The 19,873-nt window shown below is 43.2% G+C and overlaps 1 protein-coding gene across 1 annotated transcript in view; it reads right to left on the reverse strand.

The window, feature by feature from the left end:
• The window catches only part of LOC147031455 (calpain small subunit 2-like), an 85,436-nt gene that overhangs the window by 12,819 nt on the left and 52,744 nt on the right, over positions 1-19,873 (reverse strand). The window contains exons 4-9 of the mRNA XM_085863453.1: positions 15,403-15,448; positions 14,652-14,713; positions 14,256-14,321; positions 13,594-13,672; positions 8,420-8,536; positions 7,567-7,622 (exon numbers count right to left, since the gene is read on the reverse strand). Of these exons, the coding sequence (XP_085719579.1) occupies positions 7,567-7,622; positions 8,420-8,536; positions 13,594-13,672; positions 14,256-14,321; positions 14,652-14,713; positions 15,403-15,448 (426 nt within the window). The remainder of the gene's footprint in view (positions 1-7,566; positions 7,623-8,419; positions 8,537-13,593; positions 13,673-14,255; positions 14,322-14,651; positions 14,714-15,402; positions 15,449-19,873) is intronic.

Genomic DNA, 19,873 nt, shown 5'->3' on the forward strand with positions numbered 1-19,873 from the left:
ATCTGGCGCTCTTCAGAGTTGCCTACTTCTGCAAGTACATCTCTTGCAGTCTTGACCTCACAGACCAGATGGTTATTCTCGTGAAATCACTTTGTGAGCATCTCAAAGATGTGTGGTTTGAGGCCGCTGTGGTTCCTGGCAGCCAGCTCCTTGGTATGCAAGTCCAGGAAGTAGACCTGTAGGAACTTTGGCTGGCCCTCTTCAGGTGGGAGCAAGCTGCTAATGCGGTGAACACTTGACCTTGGATCCGGAAGCTTGGGTTCCAGCCCTGGACTTCAGCTTCCTTGTGCCCAAAGCTCGTTATCGCAAAGCTGCCATTATACGTCCGAATGTTGTCAAGGAAGTGCTTGCTGAGGGGATCTTCGCCTTAGAGAAGTTCCTTCAGCAAGGGAGGAAGGGCAGGAGAGGGCTCAAGGACAACCTTGCCATTGCTGCAGCAGACACCCTTGGTCTCTCCTTTGAACTTGTAAGCAGAGCAGTGGGTGCAGACTTTGTCCATTCAGTCGATGTCTGCATGAGTTGTTGGGTCAGCCGGGTCATACGTGAATGCCACCCTGTTGGCATTGTTGTCCTCTTGTGCCCGGGCCAGTGCTCGTGCTTCTGCAGTGCGGTGACGCATCACACTCTTCCTTAGTCTCATTTGCTCACCGCTGTTGTTGCCGATGAAGCCTGTTCATTGAGCTTGGCTGAGCGCTCCCCTTCAGTCTCTTTTTGTCCCTGCTGCTGTTGCCGCTGTGCCTGTTCATTTAGCCTGGCATTTTGCTCCTCTTCAGTCTCCTGTTGTCTCTTAGTGTGTTTTCACTTCGCTGTAGCTGCCTTGGGACCAATGGAGGGAGCTCTTCCTTTTTCGGGGCATCTAAAATCAGAAAGTCAAATTTTGATCAGGTTGTGAATAAAAAAAAGTCACGATGCGGAAAATCAATCAATTGCAGCAGAAAAATTGACGATTTTTTTTCTTCGGTGTTTTAAGCATCTAAGGTGTGCTGTAGTACCCCTGAGACATGCTGATTCTGAATATGCCTTTAGTTTTGTTCTGGGATGCGTAGTTCTCGAGTTATAAGAGGACAAACAAACATACACGACGACTTTATATATTTAATAAAAGATGACTTTATATATTTAATAGATAGATGAAAACATTTGCAGATGTCTGTTTTTACAGTGACAAAAGTTAAGATGCAGAATTGATCTTGTACTTACATCATATGCAAAACAAGACAATATACATCATTGCACATTTGCATGGATTGCAAGGACACTAATAGACAAAAGATAAATGATATGTGTCAATGTTATTCAGGGGACCTACATTGGAAAATATGGTTTCAATGATTTTTAGCCCGCCTGTTTGAAGAACAGAGAGCTATAGCGATACCCCCAGCGTGAGCGTGAGCGTGAAAATGTTAAAGTTTTTGATGCAACTTATTTTTTCCTTTCTAATGTTTTTATCGACCACACTATTTTTTATACGCCCGATATATATATATATATATATATATATATATATATATATATATATATATATATATATATATATATATATATATATATATATATGGTGTTGTTGCAGTGTTTAGGGGTCAAGGTCCGGATCCAAGGTCAAGCGTTCCACCGCATTAGCAGCTTGCTCCCACCTGAAGAGGGTCAGCCAAAGTTCCTACAGATCTACTTCCTGGACTTGCATACCAAGGAGCTGGCTGCCAGGAACCACAGCAGCCTCAAACCACACATCTTTGAGATGCTCACAAAGTGATTTCACGAGAATAACCATCTGGTCTGTGAGGTCAAGACTGCAAGAGATGTACTTGCAGAAGTTTAAAGCCTGGTGTTGGCGCAGTGGTTAGGGCAGTGGCTTGGGACCCAAAAGGTCCTGAGTTCAAGCCCCATTGGGACACTGAATTTATATATATATATATATATATATATATATATATATATATATATATATATATATATATATATATATATATATATATATATATATATATATATATATATATATATATATATATATACCAAGTCGAAAACACCAGGGGGTTGACTCGGCCTGCCATCCTTCCGAAGTCGGCGAAATGAGTACCAGTTTTACTGGTCCCGGTGTATGCCCCGGTTAGAATAGGTGTACCATATCCCTGTGTGTCGTAAGAGGCGACCAGGGTTGCGTCAGGAAGGGGATCCGGCATAAAAACCTATGCCAAATCATTATGCGGACAACAAAACGAATTTCCATACCGGATCGCTCGAGGCCCGGGTTACCAACGACCGCCACCGGTACCGGTGGTCAGCAGGGTACCAGTGGAAATTGTGCTACTGTACAATGGGCGAAGGAAGAGAAGGAGACGGGGAAGGCGAGTCCGGAGGCAGTGCGAGAGGGGGAAGGGTAGAAGTGTGGAGGTGAGAGTTGTAACTCTGAATGTTGGGACGATGACTGACAAAGGGCGAGAGTTGGCTGATATGATGGAGAGAAGAAAGGTGGACATACTGTGTGTACAAGAGACTAAGTGGATGGGGAGTAAGGCTAGGAGCATTGGAGGTAGTTTCAAACTGTTCTACCATGGTGTGGATGGGAGGAGAAATGGTGTCAGGGTAATCCTGAAGGAAGATTATGTCAAGAGGGTATTGGAGGTGAGGAGAGTGTCTGACCGAGTGATGAGTGTGAAGTTGGAAATTGAAGGGGTGATGATGAATGTCATCAGTGCATATGCCCCACATATGGGGTGTGAGATGGAGTATAAAGAAGATTTCTGGAGTGAGTTAGATGAAGTGGTGGAGAGTGTATCCAAGGATGAAAGAGTGGTGATTGGAGCAGATTTCAATGGGCATGTTGGGGAAGGGAATAAAGAGGATGAGGAGGTGATGGGTAGGTACGGTCTCAACAAGAGAAATGTGGAAGGGCAAATGGTGGTAGAGTTTGCAAAAAGAATGGAAATGGCAGTGGTAAATACGTATTTCAAGAAGAAGGAGGAACACAGGGTGACGTACAAGAGTGGAGGAAAGTGCACACAGGTGGATTACATCTTAAGCCGGAGATGCAACCTGAAAGAGATTAGAGACTGTAAGGTGGTGGCAGGGGAGAGTGTAGCTCGACAGCATCGATTGGTGGTCTGTAGGATGATTTTGGAGGTGAGGTTGAGGAAGAGAGTAAGGGCTGAACCAAGGACCAGATGTTGGAAGCTGAAGGAGGAAGACTGTTGCGTGGAATTTAGGGAGGAGGCGAGACAGGTGTTGGATGGTGGTAAAGATGGGTGAGATGATTGGGCAACTACAGCAGAAGTGGTGAGGGAGATAGCTTGGAAGGTACTTGGTGTGACATCTGGACAGAGGAAGGAAGATAAGGAGACTTGGTGGTGGAACGAGGAAGTACAGGAAAGTATAAGGAAGAAGGGGTTGGCGAAAAAGAAGTGGGATAGTCAGAGAGATGAAGAAAGTAGGCAGGAGTACAAGGAGAGGTGGCAAAGGCTAAGGAAAAGGCATATGGCGAGCTGTATGAGAAGTTGGATACAAAAGAAGGGGAAAAGGATTTATACCGATTAGCAAGACAGAGGGACCGAGCTGGGAAGGATGTGCTGCAGGTTAGGGTGATAAAGGACGCAAATGGGAATGTGCTGACAAGCGAGGAGAGTGTGTTGAGAAGGTGGATGGAGTACTTTGAGGAGCTGATGAATGAAGAAAATGAGAGAGAGAAGGTTGGAAGAGGTGGAGATAGTGAATCAGGAAGTGGGGTGGATCAGTAAGGATGAAGTGAGGACTGCTATGAAGAGGATGAAGAGTGGAAAGGCGGTTGGCCCAGATGATATACCAGTGGAGTCATGGAAGTGTTTCGGAGAAATGGCAGTGGGGTTTTTAAACCAGATTGTTTAATAAAATCTTGGAAAGTGAGAGGATGCCGGAGGAGTGGAGATTAAGTGTACTGGTTACGATTTTCAAGAACAAGGGTGATGTGCAGAGCTGTGGCAATGACAGAGGGATAAAGTTGTTGAGCCACACCATGAAGTTATGGGAAAGAGTACTGGAAGCTAGGTTGAGAGGAGAGGTGATGATTTGTGAGCAGCAATATGGGTTTATGCCAGGAAAGAGCACCACTGATGAGATGTTTGCTTTGAGAATGTTGATGGAGAAGTATAGGGAAGGCCAGAAGGAGTTACATTGTGTGTTTGTGGATTTAGAGAAAGCTTACGATAGGGTGCCAAGAGAGGAGTTGTGGTATTGTATGAGGAAGTCGGGAGTTGTCGAGAAGTATGTGAGGACGGTGCAGGATATTACGAGGACTGTGCAGGATATCCTACCGCAAACCTCACTGTGTGACAACGGTGAGGTGTGCGGTAGGAATGACGGACCGGTTTAAGGTAAAAGTGGGATTGCACCAAGGATCGACTCTGAGCCCTTTCCTGTTTGCAATGGTGATGGACAGGTTGACGGACGAGATCAGACTGGAGTCTCCATGGACTATGATGTTCGCGGATTACATCATGATCTGTAGAGAGAGTAGGGAGCAGGCTGAGGCGAGCCTCGAGAGGTGGAGGAACGCACTGGAGAGAAGGGGAATGATAGTCAGTGGGAGTACGACAGAGTACATGTGCGTATATGAGAGGGAGGGTGGTGGTATGGTGCGGTTGCAAGGAGTTGAAGTGGGGAAGGTGGATGGGTTTAAATACTTGGGATCAACTGTACAAAGTAACGGAGAGTGTGGTGGAGAAGTGAAAAAGAGAGTGCAGGCAGGATGGAGTGGGTGGAGAAGAGTTGCAGGAGTGATTTGTGACAGAAGGGTAGCTGCAAGAGCGAAGGGGAAAGTATATAAGACGGTAGTGAGACCAGCTATGTCGTATGGTTTGGAGGCGGTGGTGCTGACAAAAAGACAGGAAGCGGAGCTGGAGGTGGCAGAGTTAAAGATGCTGCGATTCTCGTTGGGAGTGACGAGGATGGACAGGATAAGGAATGAGTATATTTGAGGGACAGCGCAGGTAGGACGGTTTGGAGACAAAGTGAGAGAGGCGAGATTGAGATGGTTTGGACATGTCCACAGGAGGGAAGCGGAGTATATCGGGGGAAGGATGCTGAGGATGGACCTGCCAGGTAGGAGGAGAAGAGGAAGGCCAAAGAAGAGGTTCATGGATGCGGTGAGGGCGGACATGCGGGTGGTTGGAGTGTCAATGGAAGATGTGGAGGAGAGAGCGAAATGGAGACGGATGATCCGCTGTGGCGACCCCCAACCGACAGAAGAAGAAGAAGAAGAAGATCAATGATCTCTCCAACTCTCTGGAAAATCCTCTATATCTCTTTGCTGATGACTCCACCCTCTGCCGTACCATCGGTCATCCCTCAGACCGGCAAGCAGCAGCTCCTTCGCTCACTGCAGATCTGGATAAAATCACAAACTGGTCCAACACGTGGAACATGTCTTTCAATCCGGACAAATCTCACACTCTCACTATGTCTCTCCGAAAGGACTGTTTCGACCCCCCCCCCCCCAATCCACTTTCTCAACAATCCTCTGGAAGAAGTCCTTTCTTTCAAGCTTCTGGGTCTCACTATCTGCCATGACCTTTCCTGGGAAAGCCATTTCAAACCTCGTCTCCAAAGTCAGTCGCCGACTGGGAATCCTCCGTCATGCAAAGTCCTTCCTCGGCCCACCTGAGCCCTGACCACTTACAAAGCTTTTGTCCGCAGCCTGATGGAGTACTGCTCTCCCCTCTGGGCTGGTGCTCCTGCCACCCACCTTTCTCGGCTTCACGCTGTGGAAACCAAGGCATTTCCGATCATTGGCATCTCCCACAATGAGGCTGAGTCTTTGGGCCTCTCACTCTCACACCGCAGGCTGGTTGGTGGCCTTTCTGTCTTCTACCCTCTCCTCTCCAGCCTCCCCCCCTGCTCTCTCAAAATGCGATTTGTCCCCACCACATTTCTGCAGGGCGCTTAAGGTCCACCAACAACCCCCTTCTGGTAAAACTACCAAAATCATGAATCACTGCTCACTTTCACTCTTTCATTCCTCTTTTTTTCCCTGCCTTTGGAATAAACTCCCTCACTCTATTCAATCGCATTCTTCCCTCCAGGCCTTCAAAACAGCTGTTCACCACCACTTCTTATCACCCCCATCCAAATCCTCGATCTTTTCTACCCCCGATAATCCACCCAAGTCCACCTCCTTCAAATTCCCTGCTTTCCTTCCTGAAAGTCCCTGTAATATCCATCTTCTATTCCCCATGTTCCCCGCCCCATCTCTCTCCCTTCCACAGATCTCCATGTTTCTGTTCCCCACTGTTTTGTCCTTCCCACTCCCACCCCTCTTGTATCATGCCCCCCTTGCTGTGCTGTGTGTTAGCTCTCACACGAGCCTCGACAAGGTATACAAAAAAAGAATAAAAGTGAGATTTGAACTCAGGATCCTAGAATCCCAAGTCCACCACCCGAACCAAGCCTACACCAGGCATGCAGACAGAGTAAAAAAAAAAAAAATCTCACTCCTCTCTGCGCATGCATGATCATGACAAATTCAGAGCCAAAGTATTCCTAAATTACAGGTTCGTTTTCCAATGCATGTTCCAATTCGTGTTCAAAATATAACACTCAATTTAAATCAAGTTGCCCCCTGATCATAAACTGGCATTTGTGGACAGACAGATGAAGTGAACGAATTGCTTAACCCTGTTTTTCGCTTTGTAATTATACACTGATGGGGATCTACATTAATAATAATAAGAGTTCCCTTCCAAGGAGTCTCAATACAAGAGGAGACCATTGCATCTAGCAAAGCCTGCGCTATGGTTGTTTATCCATGTTCTATCCTTTGTAAATGCTGAGCATCAAGCAAGGAAGCAGCACGTATCATTTCAAAAAGTCTTTGGTATGACCCGGCCGTGGTTCGAACCACCAACCTCCCAGACTCAGAGAGGACATTGCAATCATTACACCACTGACTCTGCTTTAACTTACCTTTGTTTTCATTGTGTCTATACAGGATGAGTCATAAGTCCCAGGATACAGTTTTAGCTGCTTTACATGATTTGTTTATACCATCTATTTATCCTGTTGTCTTTTCTTTTCAGATCATACAAGTAATATATTAAACCAAGATGGCAGACATCAGTCCATTTAGAGTGGATTTTTTTCCCCCAAAAATGAATATTTGATTTTGATGGTGCTGGCTTTCCAAAAGACTCCTTTAAGTCTTCTTGCACCTGTTTTGTCATCTTGTTTGTGTTTCTCCTCTCGTGGTACCACACCACTGCTACCAAACTACCTTCTACTGTAAATGGACTGGTGTCTGCCATCTTGGTTCAATGTTATACTTGTATTTGCTGAAAAAAGAGAAAACACGAGAAATATAGATGGTATAAACAAATTTTGTATAAGCAGCTAAAACCGTGTCCTGGGACTTATAACTCACCCTGAAGAGAGGTGTTCCTTGTTAATATGTACTTCTTGGATGTCACTGATTTCAAAGCAAATAAATTAAAAGTTTAAAAATAAGCGACACTCCCCAACAAATTCTAATCGGGATTTCACTTTCAAGATATCTGTAATGACTGCTGTGGGAACTGGTTGTGATTCCTATGGGCTCGGTACCTCATTAATGTCTGGGATGTGCCATTCACCTTTCTGCTTCATAGTCACATGTGAACCTGTGTGAGAACAAGGATGATGGGCAGAAAAAAAATATTGTAGGTTTGTATTACTGTAAAATATTTCAGAATTAACTTCTAAGACTAAAGTAAAACAAATGTCAGTGGTAGCAAAGGTCATCAGAATGAATTAATAACCACTACCAACCACCCCGCTTGCCACCCTCCCCCCCCCCCCTTCCCAGGGGCAGTATGTAAGCTTTTGATCTTGGAGGTGGTTTTCTCTTTTGTGTAACACATTTTTACCTAAAAATATATGCATATAAAATCAAAGCATTGGGGTAAAGCTGAATACATGTACGCCTTTATACTAAAGTATATAATACTGCAAAGTTTGGCATTGCAAACATACATGTTACCCTGAAGGTCATGAACATACAATAAGCTGATAGTTGTCTTCAAGCATCATCACCAAGATAAAGATAAGATTTAAAAAGCAATATTTTTAGCTAAGGCTTGAAACAGATTGATTTCACATTGTATAAAAGATAATTTTATGGAATACCTCATTTACAGAACTTACACATCATCAGTGATGTCAAATTATATTGATCAATTAATAGAAAGAATCAGACGAGAAATTCTGAACTTAATTCGACAATTCTTGCATCGCTAGACATAGAGAAGAAACGCATGGTGTGAAGTAAAGAATGTTGATTAGAAGGTTATGATGGTGACATCTCTTCCAATCTCTTCCGTTCACCAACAAAAGGTTTATCACCGCTTGGTGATTAGATTGTGTAATTGAAATATTTTAGAGTACGTGCTCATAATGGTATTGTGTGATGTGCTGGTACCACAAAGACGACGAAGGTGCGATGCACAACAAATAAACTGGCTGAAGTCGAGGGCACCATCAGGTCCAGCAAAACGACGCCAAGTAGCGAGACACACCTCAGGATCTAGGTTGAACCCTGTACACCGCAGGGAAGTTCCTTTCACACTGCACCTCAGTACTTCCTCTTCAGAGTGCCTTATGTTATGTTGTGACAAACCAATAGCAATTTCATCCTGTCTTCCAGACATTGTGCCTGCTCTTCACACCTACTCCTACGTACCTGGAATGCCGCATCCCTCCATCAAGCTGAGCAGTTTATGTTTTGTATCCTACCAATCGGTTCGATCTGCATCGAGACTATTCGTCCTCGTCATACACCCAACTCAACCACCAAGTTTCATCCAAATCCGTCCACAACTTTTTGAGATATCGTGCTACATATCGTGTTTGGCCCCATCCCTCAAGGGTGAAGAATCACTTAAAAATTCGAGGATCTGGATCTGGATCTTCACCAAAATCTAATTAATTTGTCCTGGTTACACACCCAACCTGTCCACCAAATTTCGTCGATAACGTTATGAGATATCCTGCTCACAAACAGACAGGGGTGAAAGGGTGAACTTGCATCCAACTTCAGTGGCGGAGGTAATAATTACGAGTTTGATAAAATGCTGTCCAGAGTGAATACCAAAATAAATTGTAATGCTCCTGTAGAATGTATGCAAATTAAGAGAATTTTCTTCCAAAACTTCACCCCATCCTCTTGTTCAAAAAAAAGTCATAAAAGAATAGATAATGGTTGGATGGGCAGTAATTTGAACATATAAATATACTAAAAACATTAAATTTTAACACCTTCGTCATTTCATTCTATCCAGTGACATATTGTTATAGATTTCCGCCCGACGGCGTGCAGACAGCCGCTTTTAGCCGAATCGCAGCCGTACGCCCACCGAACGAGCAATCCAGTCGCGGATTTCCGGATCAACGCCGAAAACCAGCCACGGGTGTGTTTTTAAGCACACCACAACCTTGGCCGTACTCTACCCGCGCGTTACAGGGTCAATCGGCGAATTGTCGATATACCTAATTAATCGCGCGGGTAGATTACCGAGAGATTGTACCTCAATGGGACCGCTTTGAAATGAGCCACCTAAGCAGCTCGCTTCCTTTTGGGATAACCGAGCGGTGTATTATCGCGCAGTCCCGTTGGACCTGATCACTTTACCGGCTATTTAAAAAACCAACTATATTCTGAGGGCAAGATGGCAGTTCAATTGGGGAAAAGACGTAACGAGCAGGTTCACATTTAAAGAAGCACATTTATTTCCACACATATGCAGTCAGGTATTCATGCAAGAAAAGCACGTATTCAAGCATGCACATATGCAATTATACAGCCAACAAAACAATGCAAAGGAGCTACGACCGTTTATTTATTCATTACACACTTATCAGTTCTACTTAACGGACTCGGCGCCACAACTTTCATACAAAGAAAAGCAAGGAAAAACCCCTCAAAGACAAGGGGTAGACTGGACCTCTCGGGGTCTTTATGACATGGAGCTTTGAGGACCGAAGGAGCTCCAAGAGGCCGCGCAGGTTACCTTGTCCTCGCTGGGGCGTCCCGCGACGTTCCGTCATCACGGCAGCTAGTGTAACCGCGGCTCGGCCGCGGCCTGGTGATTCGGGCCCCAGCCGGCAACGCCTGAGAGGAACGAACGGGTCTTTGCTCTTTCTGAGTTGATGCTCTCTTTAAGAACCCGTCCGACCCTCAGCGATGCTCGGACTGTTCCGAAGCCCGATCACCTCAGACCGTTTGGTGCTGGTTGGCGAGCTCTCTCCGGCTCTATCCACGTCCTGCACACGAACACGCAGCTCCGCGCGGCACAGCAGGCTTGGCCATGCTCCCAGCTCGCGTCTCCTCCACTCTCCTCAGCTTCTCCACCAACTCCAGGCTTCAGGCTCCAGGTGCTCCAAACCCCGACAGATACTCCACCGAATGACCGTGCTTGGCGCTCCGCTTATATAGGGTCCGTGAGGCGAGATCTGATCTCCGCACTCTCACCTCTGACCTCCACTGGCTCCGCCCCTCTCGCTCTTTTGATCCGAATTCCGAGGCGAAGCTTGCACAGAGCGGACGTGCGCGAAATCACCAACTTGTGCGACGAGGAAACCCCCGCGTCTGCCTGCAGCGCCGCCGTTCAATGTGGACTCGCCGTGGCTGGCGCAAAGATGGCGTCGCTTCGGAAATGAAGGTGAGGCGATGTTGTTCGTGTTGATTTATCGGGGGAGATGTGGTTTCGGAGATGGTGAGATGTCGTTGTGAAGGCGGTTGGGGAGAGGGTGGTGGGTGGTTGGCGTAGTGAAGAAGGTGGTTGGTGGTTGGCATGGTGGAGAAGGTGGTTGGCGTGGTGGAGAAGGTAGTTGGTGGTTGGCGTTGCGGAGAGGGTGGTTGGTGGTTGGCGTTGCGGAGAGGGTGGTTGGTGGTTGGCGTTGCGGAGAGGGTCGTTGGTGGTTGGCATTGTGGTTGGTCCAAAATAACGAGAGTAAAAGAAAAACGGCTACCTCAAAGATCACAGCCCGGGCAATACGAATAAAATCCCATTAGACAACGGTGGGGAAATCTATCTGAACACAGACTTATCGGCATAACTGATCTAAGGACCTATATGGTGCTCTGCGAATTTCCACAGCCGTAACACCATCATTGTGATAAAATAGAATTGGTTGCCTTTTTTAGTTGAACATAGCTGTTCATATCAAACATGTGAAGTGCCCGTTGAATTTGTTTTCCTCGCCGAAGGAGAGGGTATTGTATTTGGGTCCGTTTTTTTGTCTGTCTGTCTGCACAGAAAATGTTGAGGGTCATTCAGGGATAAAATGGTCCACAGAAAAAAAAAATGATGATTTCATCGGTCACATGATTTGGCAGCCATTTTTTTTATTTATTTAAAAAGATCCTTCAAATATTTTCTTCTCTGAAGTGGCTGAATAGATTGAGGCAAAATTCGACAAATATGACCGCTTATCCATGAGGAACACAAGATTAACACATATGACATCATAGTTCACATAGTTTGGCAGCCATATTGGATTTACCATAAAACCTATAAATATTTTCTTGTCCAGAATGGATGGACAGATCGAGGGGGAAATATCACACAAATGTTCCCCAGGCCTTGGGTGTCTAAGTTTGTTGAGGAATAATTGACAGGTTACATGGCTTGGCAGCCATATTGAATTGAAGAAAAATATAAAATAATGTTTTCTTTGGAACCGCTCAATCAATCGATGTGAAACTTCAAAATTATGATCTCGTAATGATGCGGAATACATCTTTTAAATTTCAACTTGATCAGACACATGGTCTGGCAGCCAGATTTGTTAATTTTTTTTTAATGTGGGTTTTTTGTGTGTGTGTGTGTGTGTGTGTGTGTGTGTGTGTGTGTGTGTGTGTGTGTGTGTGTGTGTGTGTGTGTGTGTGTGTGTGTGTGTGTGTGTGAATAAGGCTCACTTCACTGTGCCTGGATGGGTTTGAGGGTAGAGGAGTAGCAGCTGAAATGTGAATCCTATCCAGGTTCCTCCTGATGACTTCATCTTTGCTTTTTGCTTGTTTGGTTTTCTTCTGATGATTCCACTGCAGGACTGTACATATTTGGTCTTCCATTTGATTTGAATTGAATTTATTTTAATCCCATTCTGAATTCAATTGAATAATGAATAGTAATAATAACAACAAAAAATGTCATGGGTCAGGGTCAGATGTCCAATCAAAGCGGGACGTCTTGGTACCCGGGCATCACTGCCAGCAGTTATAAAGTGGCAGTTATAATTATGTCACTTATTAATTACATAGCACACCAGTACACAAACACCATACAAAAACAAGTCCTGGTGAGGGTCTCCAATCTTTGATTGCTCTTATTTTTCTTGTTTTTTGTTCAGAAGCTGCTGCCGAGACAACCGAGACAACTGTCAAGGAACCTCCAAGAGAACCAAACCACTTGCTATCCACAGTCCAGGCAGAATTTGTAATTTGTTTTCGAGTACCGGCCTTCTATTCACCATGGGATCTTTAACGTCCACCAACTAATGATAGGAGCCAGGATGCCCTATTGAACGTTCATCTGAGGGGCGGCACACACATCGATGCCTCGCTCTGCTTACGAAAATGCCAGGGTGACAGTTTATAGCTGGACCAACATTCAAACCCAGATTACACAGCTGGAGGTGAGTGTGTGTACCTCGAGGTCATCCAGCCAACCCCGAAGTCATTATGATAGTCCAAAACAAACAAAAATGGTTTAATTGGACAGCATTTTCCAGAAGAGTTTGGAACATTTGAACATGTTAAAATGAGCTGTAATTGTACTTTACAAAAGCTTAAACTAAGAAAATGTTAACGGTGAGCTCATGTGGCTGAGTTGCTATCATACCACACCCAAATGAAGATAATTGCGTTCAAAGCTTTTTCGAATTTGTCACATTATTTGAAGGAAGGGACCATTTTCAGTTCATTTTGTTCATCCCTGTCCCCTCTAAAATCCTTAAACCTTTTTTTTTTTACTGAAAAAGTAAAACCTGTGAATGGCAGGAACCATTAAAGAATTTTAGAAAAATATATAATATATTATTTGTGAAGTGATTTACGGCTCAGAGAGGAGCTTGTACACAAACTGCATGTCATATCAGGACATAAGGAGACAATGGACAAATTGAGACAATACATGGGAATTAATCCTTGGATCCTTACATCATGAGCTCTTTGCCCAGATAGGAAAAGCAGACAAGCTAACTCAGGTTGTACAGTCATACAGTTGTTGTCTGATGACATTTGGAATCATATCAGCAGAATTATAAAAAAAATTTTGGTCCCTCCACTTTCCTGAGACATTCTCTGACCCCCACTTCACCACCTCTCTATTTTTCAATCCCCTCCTCTTTCTCTTCCCTTCCTTTTCTCAATTTTCATCCAATCCCAATCTCATGTGCACACTCATAATACGAGAATGGCCTTAACAAAGTCTAAAATGGACTAGCAGACATGACAAACAAATTAAACTCCTCCGAATGATTGCATATTCCTCGGAGTACCACCCTGCCTGTAAAAGGTCCTTCCATGGTTTCAATTCTCATGCCATATCCCCTTTCTTCCCCTACCCCCCCCCCCTCCCCCAATTTTTGTATTACCAGCACTCTGCAAAGTCTGGCTGAGGTTGGAGTGGTCAATCTTCAAACTTGACCTCTGATCTGCCACCTGGAATATCTCCTGCACATTCACACAAAAATACAGGTAGGTTCTGCTGCTTTGTGTGATCTCGAAATTCTCGAGTTGCTTTTGGAGTTATCAACCATTGTGCAGGAATAGTGGAAAAAAATTGGATGCTTATGAATGCTGTGAGTTCGCATATCTCGGATAATGTTGTGGGTTCTGTGGTTAATGAAATGGATATTATGTGGTATATGGATCATGAAGGGCATTAGAAGATCGTAGTGATGTGCAGTGCAGGCGATGATGCATAATCATGGTCTACTGTGTGACACCAGGTCTTGCAAAAAAAATAATTCTGGGCTTCTTTGTTCAATAAACTAAGCCTGCATTGTTCAATATACAGATGGACAGTAATGTGCAGATTGCATGAGGAACAAAGATGTGTAAGTAATTTGTAAGTGTTTTTAATGCGGTGATCAAGGTTCATGCAAGAGCTAGGCCTTCACACTGACAACAGAGCATAGAGGAATCACAGACAAGGGGAACAAACACATGGCAAAGGATGTCCATAAAAAAACAAGACATATCGCGCAAATGAAAGACTTGTTTGGCATTAAGGTTCTCTCGAAGTCTTGCTCACCTGCAGTTGGCACACGTGATTTACAAACATTCTAGCTTGCTGCTCATCCAGACAGCCATTTGTATCCTGAGGTTGTCAGGGGGAAGAAAAGGAGGTCATAATATTCTTACAGGCAGTCCAATTCATACATCAGAAGGTATAACAATACTGTATGCGAAGAAGAATTTGGGGTTACTCGTACATTAGATGATGTTTTTTTTTATTGTTGTTTGTTGTCCAATGAAGATGGTGGTGGGCCTTCTCTTTAAAACACTGCAGTTCCAAAGGTGAGTGACACCTTACCCATGATGGTATGTTGTGTGATATGTACAACCAAGTGATCAATATAAATTAAGTGTAGGTGGTCGCGCGTACAGCGGGTGGCCAAAATCAATCGAGGGAAGCATGCAGCACAACCTTTGCTGGTAGTGTGAGCTGATGACAGGCCTCTGTCGTTAGCTGCAGTGATTCTGGCAACACTGCAAGGAAGTTGGGAGGGAGAAATGGTACTGCTGATTCATCTTCCAAACAAGTCATTCCTGATGATGAATTATAAATTTATACACAAAGTGCCATCCATGTAGAGTACCTTCATCATTTTTACAATGAAGAACATATCATAACCATGCAGTTATTATCCTTCATCCAGAATGCAATGACCGAACTATGAGTTCCCTTCAAAGGAACTTCAACACAGGAGGCCATTCAGCCCATCAAGCCTGCACAGTGGTTGCCAACCCATGGTTGTTTGTCCTTGCTCTATCATTTTTAAATGCTGATTGTCAAGCAAGGAAGCAGAATGTACCATTTTGGGGTTCGAACCACTGACCACTGGCCTCGGAATCCAACCTCATTGTTCAACACAGAAACTGAGAAAATATTAACGATTTGAAAGGGAAATTTGCTCATATTTCCCTCCAGCCGTTTCTCTCGGGTGTCTCGTGCTCTGGTCAGAAAAGCAGAACATGTGAAACCACATCCATATGTGTTTACTGTTTGTCCATTATCAAGTCCATTCCCGAAATCATGCCGATTAACGTGTGAGAGGCATATAAACCGTTTGTACCTATTTTAACCATTAACAGATGAAATCTCATTCCAAATTGCTGTTGCCACAGTTTCTTCAATGAGTTTTTAGCTGTTTCTCCATTATTAGAGTAACACTCACCACTGTTCACGAAGTTCACAAACTGCTCTTCAGTGATATCATCATTCTGGGGGTATTAAAATGAAAATGTGGGATTTAAAGGGATTTTCTGTAAATATTAAGGAGATATAACGTTCAAGTAGTCTGGCCAACAAGTTGTTTAATATAGACGATAGACAATCGGGTGTAGATGTAAGAAGGCAGTTTGAATGGGATATTGTAATTACCTCTGCCACCGAGGCTGGGCGGAGGTTGTGTTTTCACCCTTGTCTGTTTGTCCTTGTGAAAATCAAAGATTTTTCAAGAATATAGGTTGGTTGCGTGTGTTATTCTGTTTGTATGTCAATCTCCTACTTCATGAAACTTCACCAAATGGAAGGGTTCATCAGAAGCAAGAAGCCTATTGTTTTTGAGTTCAAAAGGTCAACACCTTTGTAAAATTTCTAAAATCCTCAACTTTCATCCAATTGACTGGAAATTTGAACAGGATTTGCAGATCACGTCACTGAATTCAACCACCAATTATCTTTGAGGTCAGCATAGGCCGAATTTTTTTTTTTAATTGTCAATTTTCATCCAATTGACTTGAAATTTGAAGAGGAGTTGCATATTTGGTCATTTTATTCAACCACCAATTATTTTGAGGTCAACAACTTAGGTGTGATTTCTAAAATGCTCATTTTTCATCCCATTGACTTGGAATTTGAAGAGGAGTTGCAGATTTGGTCATTGAATTCAACCACTCATAATTATTTTTAAGGTCAAATTTATTTTATGGATTTCTCAAGTATCGTGCTTTGCACGCCATATTTTGTGTTTGTTTCTTTGTCCATTTGTTGGTGTGTATGTCAGGCACCTACAGGTCACAATTTTAAACCGATCTTCATGAAACTTCACCAACTGGTAGGGCTTGTTATAAACAAGAAGCCTGTAGATATTGAGGTCAAAAGGTCAACAACTTTTTCAGATTTCTAAAATCCTCAATTTTCATCCGATTGACTTGAAATTTGAAGTGGATTTGCAAATCAGACCACTGATTTCAACCCCAATTATTTTTGAGATCAGCATCGTTCAAAAGGTCAACATAGTCAACAACTTCAGTGATATTTCTAAAATCCTCAAGTTTAATCTGATTGACTTGAAATTTGAAGAGGATTTGCAAGTCAATTATTTTTATGGTCAAATTTGTTTTTGGGATTTTGTAAGTATCATGCTCTGCACAATGTCTGTCTTGTTTGTCTGTCTGGATGTCAGTCTGTATGTGAGCAGGATATCTCAAAAAGTTATGGATGGATTCGGACGAAACTTGTTGGACAGGTTGGGTGTGTGGCAGGGACTAATTAATTTGATTTTGTTGAAGATCCAGATCTGAGAATTAAAACTTTTAAAAAAGCGATTCTTCTACATTGAGAGTTGGGCCAAAGGCGACGTGTGTGTGTGTGTGTGTGTGTGTGTGTGTGTGTGTGTGTGTGTGTGTGTGTGTGTGTGTGTGTGTGTGTGTGTGTTATTATATATATATATATATATATATATATATATATATATATATATATATATATATATATATATATACATATGTACAATGTCAAGGCTCGTATAAGAGCTGACACACAGAACGTATAACAAGGGGAGCAGGAGACAAGAGGGAAGCACAAAACAGTGGGGAATAGAGACATGAGGAGACCTGTGCAAGGGAGAGGGATGGGGCGGGGTACATTGGGTAAACAAGATGGACACTACAGGGACTTTCAGGAAGGAGGTGGGTTTGGCGTGGATTAACGGGGGTAGAAAAGATCATGGTTCTGCATGGAGGAAGATAAGAGATGGTGGTTAACAGCTGTTTTTAAGACCTGGAGGGAAGAGTGGGATTGAAGAGTGTGTGGGAGATTGTTGCAAAGTTAGGAAAAAAGAGGAATGAAAGAATGAAGGTGAGCAGTGGTTCTTGATTTTGGTAGTTTCACCAGAAGGGGTTGTTGGCTGAACTTGAGCGCCCTGCAGAAATATGGGACTGCTGGGGGGGGGGCAGATAGCAGACAGAGCAGAAGAGGGCAAGGCCGGAGAGAAGATGGTGGAAGACAGAAAGACCACCGACCTTCCTGTGGTGAGACAGTGAGTGACCCGAATACTCAGCCTCATCATGGAGATACCAATGAAATATATATTCATGGAAGATATCTCATCACCGGCTCGGCCATTGAATACAAAGCACAATATCTCAAAAAATTATGGATGGGTTATGACAAAACTTGGTGGATGAGTTGGGTAGTTGACAAGAACAAGCCGGTGAGATTTTGGTTCAGGTCCGGATGCAGACACAAAACGTAAACGTAAACTGTTCAGCCTGGCGGAGGTTTTGGACGTTCAAAATGGAGAGAAGCTTGGGTGGTCTACTTGCTCAGCTGTCCGTATGTTCGCTCAGTCAAAGTGAGAGGAAATGGGGCCACATGGAGACATGGCTCCATTTTGATGAAACTGTCTTTCCCCTTGTCCCTGCTGCTGCAATTAAACGAGATCTGTTTGAATGATCTGTACGTGCATTTGCATGCGGTATTTATACTGCGGCCATGCTGAGAGTTGGCCGAACACGGGTACCTGCCTTGGTCAACCTGGCCTCCAAAGGGCCGAAGCATACATGGCCAGGCATGCTATATATATATATATATATATATATATATATATATATATATATATATATATATATATATATATATATATACACATATACACACATATATACATATACACACATATATACATATATGTGTGTATACAGGGTGTCCATAAAGTCTCTTTACAATTTAAAAAATTTATAACAAAGGCAATTGATGGGATGTTTTTATCAGATTTGTTCAATGTACTCAGTGATTATCAAAGTTCTCTTTCAATGGGGTTATGGGGTTAAAGATATCGTTTCTATGGGTTTCTATGGGGTTAAAGATATCGTGTATCGAACAAAGATACGGGACATCAACGACCTGAAGCAAAGGATCACTGATGCTGTATATATGTATATATATATATATATATATATATATATATATATATATATATATATATATATATATATATATATATACACACACACACACACACACACACACACACACACACACACACACACACACACACACACACACACACACACACACACACACACACACACACACACACACACACACACACACACACACACCATTGATGAGGCTATGCTACAGCGAACATGGCAGGAAATCGATTACCGTCTTGATGTGCTTCGTGCAACTAATGGTGCCCATATAGAAGTGTATTAAATGAGGCCAAAAAAAAACTTCAATATCTATTCCTCATTTTGTAATAATTTCCACAGGTTTATCTATTCATTTGCTTTTGTAATAAATTTTTAAAATTGTAAAGAGACTTTATGGACACCCTGTATATATGAATGACAAAGTGACTGCAACAAATCCAGGGGCAAGGACAAAAAGATCAAGAAGGAAATATTCCCTTTGTTTGTGTATGTGTTGTCCTCCTTGTTGAATGTTTAAGCATTTTGCTCTGTACATAGACTGTATCATAGACTGTATGTGAATTCATAATGCTCATGGATTTACATGTTCCACTGGGAAACAGTACAAAAGCGGTGCATGTGGGTCATTACAAAAGCCATGTTGGGAATGTTTGTGAATAAAAAGACGGCGTTCTGTTTTTTGCAATTGTGGAATTAAATTTATTAGTGAACCAAACCCATCCACAGTTTGAGAGGATTAGTGCGGGCCCGTATGTGAGTGGCCGTACGTGCGTGGCCGTACATGAAAAAAAAAGAAAAGAAAAAAAAGAGGAATTGTGACGTCATAGCACCATGTCCTGTCATTGGTTTGGTAAATAAATGGCCGTAACTTGGGAACCACTTGCCCGATTAATATCAAACCTTGAAAAGGCACATCCACAGGCTGGGCCCCAGCAATATACCTGGCAAATTTCAATTAGATCGGACCAGTGGTTGTCGAGAAACAGTGGTTGCAGACAGACAGACAGACAGACAGACACACACACACAGAGATTGCTGGAATTATAGATAGATGAATGGTAGAAAGTGAAACTGGTTGTAGTGATCGCAGTGAAAGGTAAACTGCTCAGCTTCTTCCCCGTGATACGACAAAGTGAAAGGTCCAAAAGAGCTCGTCAAATAATAGACGATAGCCGAGATGACCTGGATTTCAGATTCAGTGTGATCCCCGTGATTTGTGGCAGTATTTAAGCCTATAGAAGGTTGCCGATCAAGTCAAGTATCCTTCCTATATTGGATAATGACAGGTGTCTGCCAAAATGCATACAGATATGGATTACGGTACAGTTTTATTTCATAAAATGTAAATCAGACAAGTTTTCTTGAATCGGCTAAGCTTTATACAAAGCATCACACCAGCAATGACGGACGCTGCGTTTTTACTTTGCACCTTTGAAATCATTGCTGACTACAACTCTGAGGGAGAGTTGGGGTGGAGGGTGGGAA

Source organism: Eptatretus burgeri, chromosome 2, assembly GCF_056783735.1.
Source record: "Eptatretus burgeri isolate ZD-2024b chromosome 2, Ebu_testis_v1, whole genome shotgun sequence".
Lineage (NCBI taxonomy): Eukaryota > Metazoa > Chordata > Myxini > Myxiniformes > Myxinidae > Eptatretus > Eptatretus burgeri.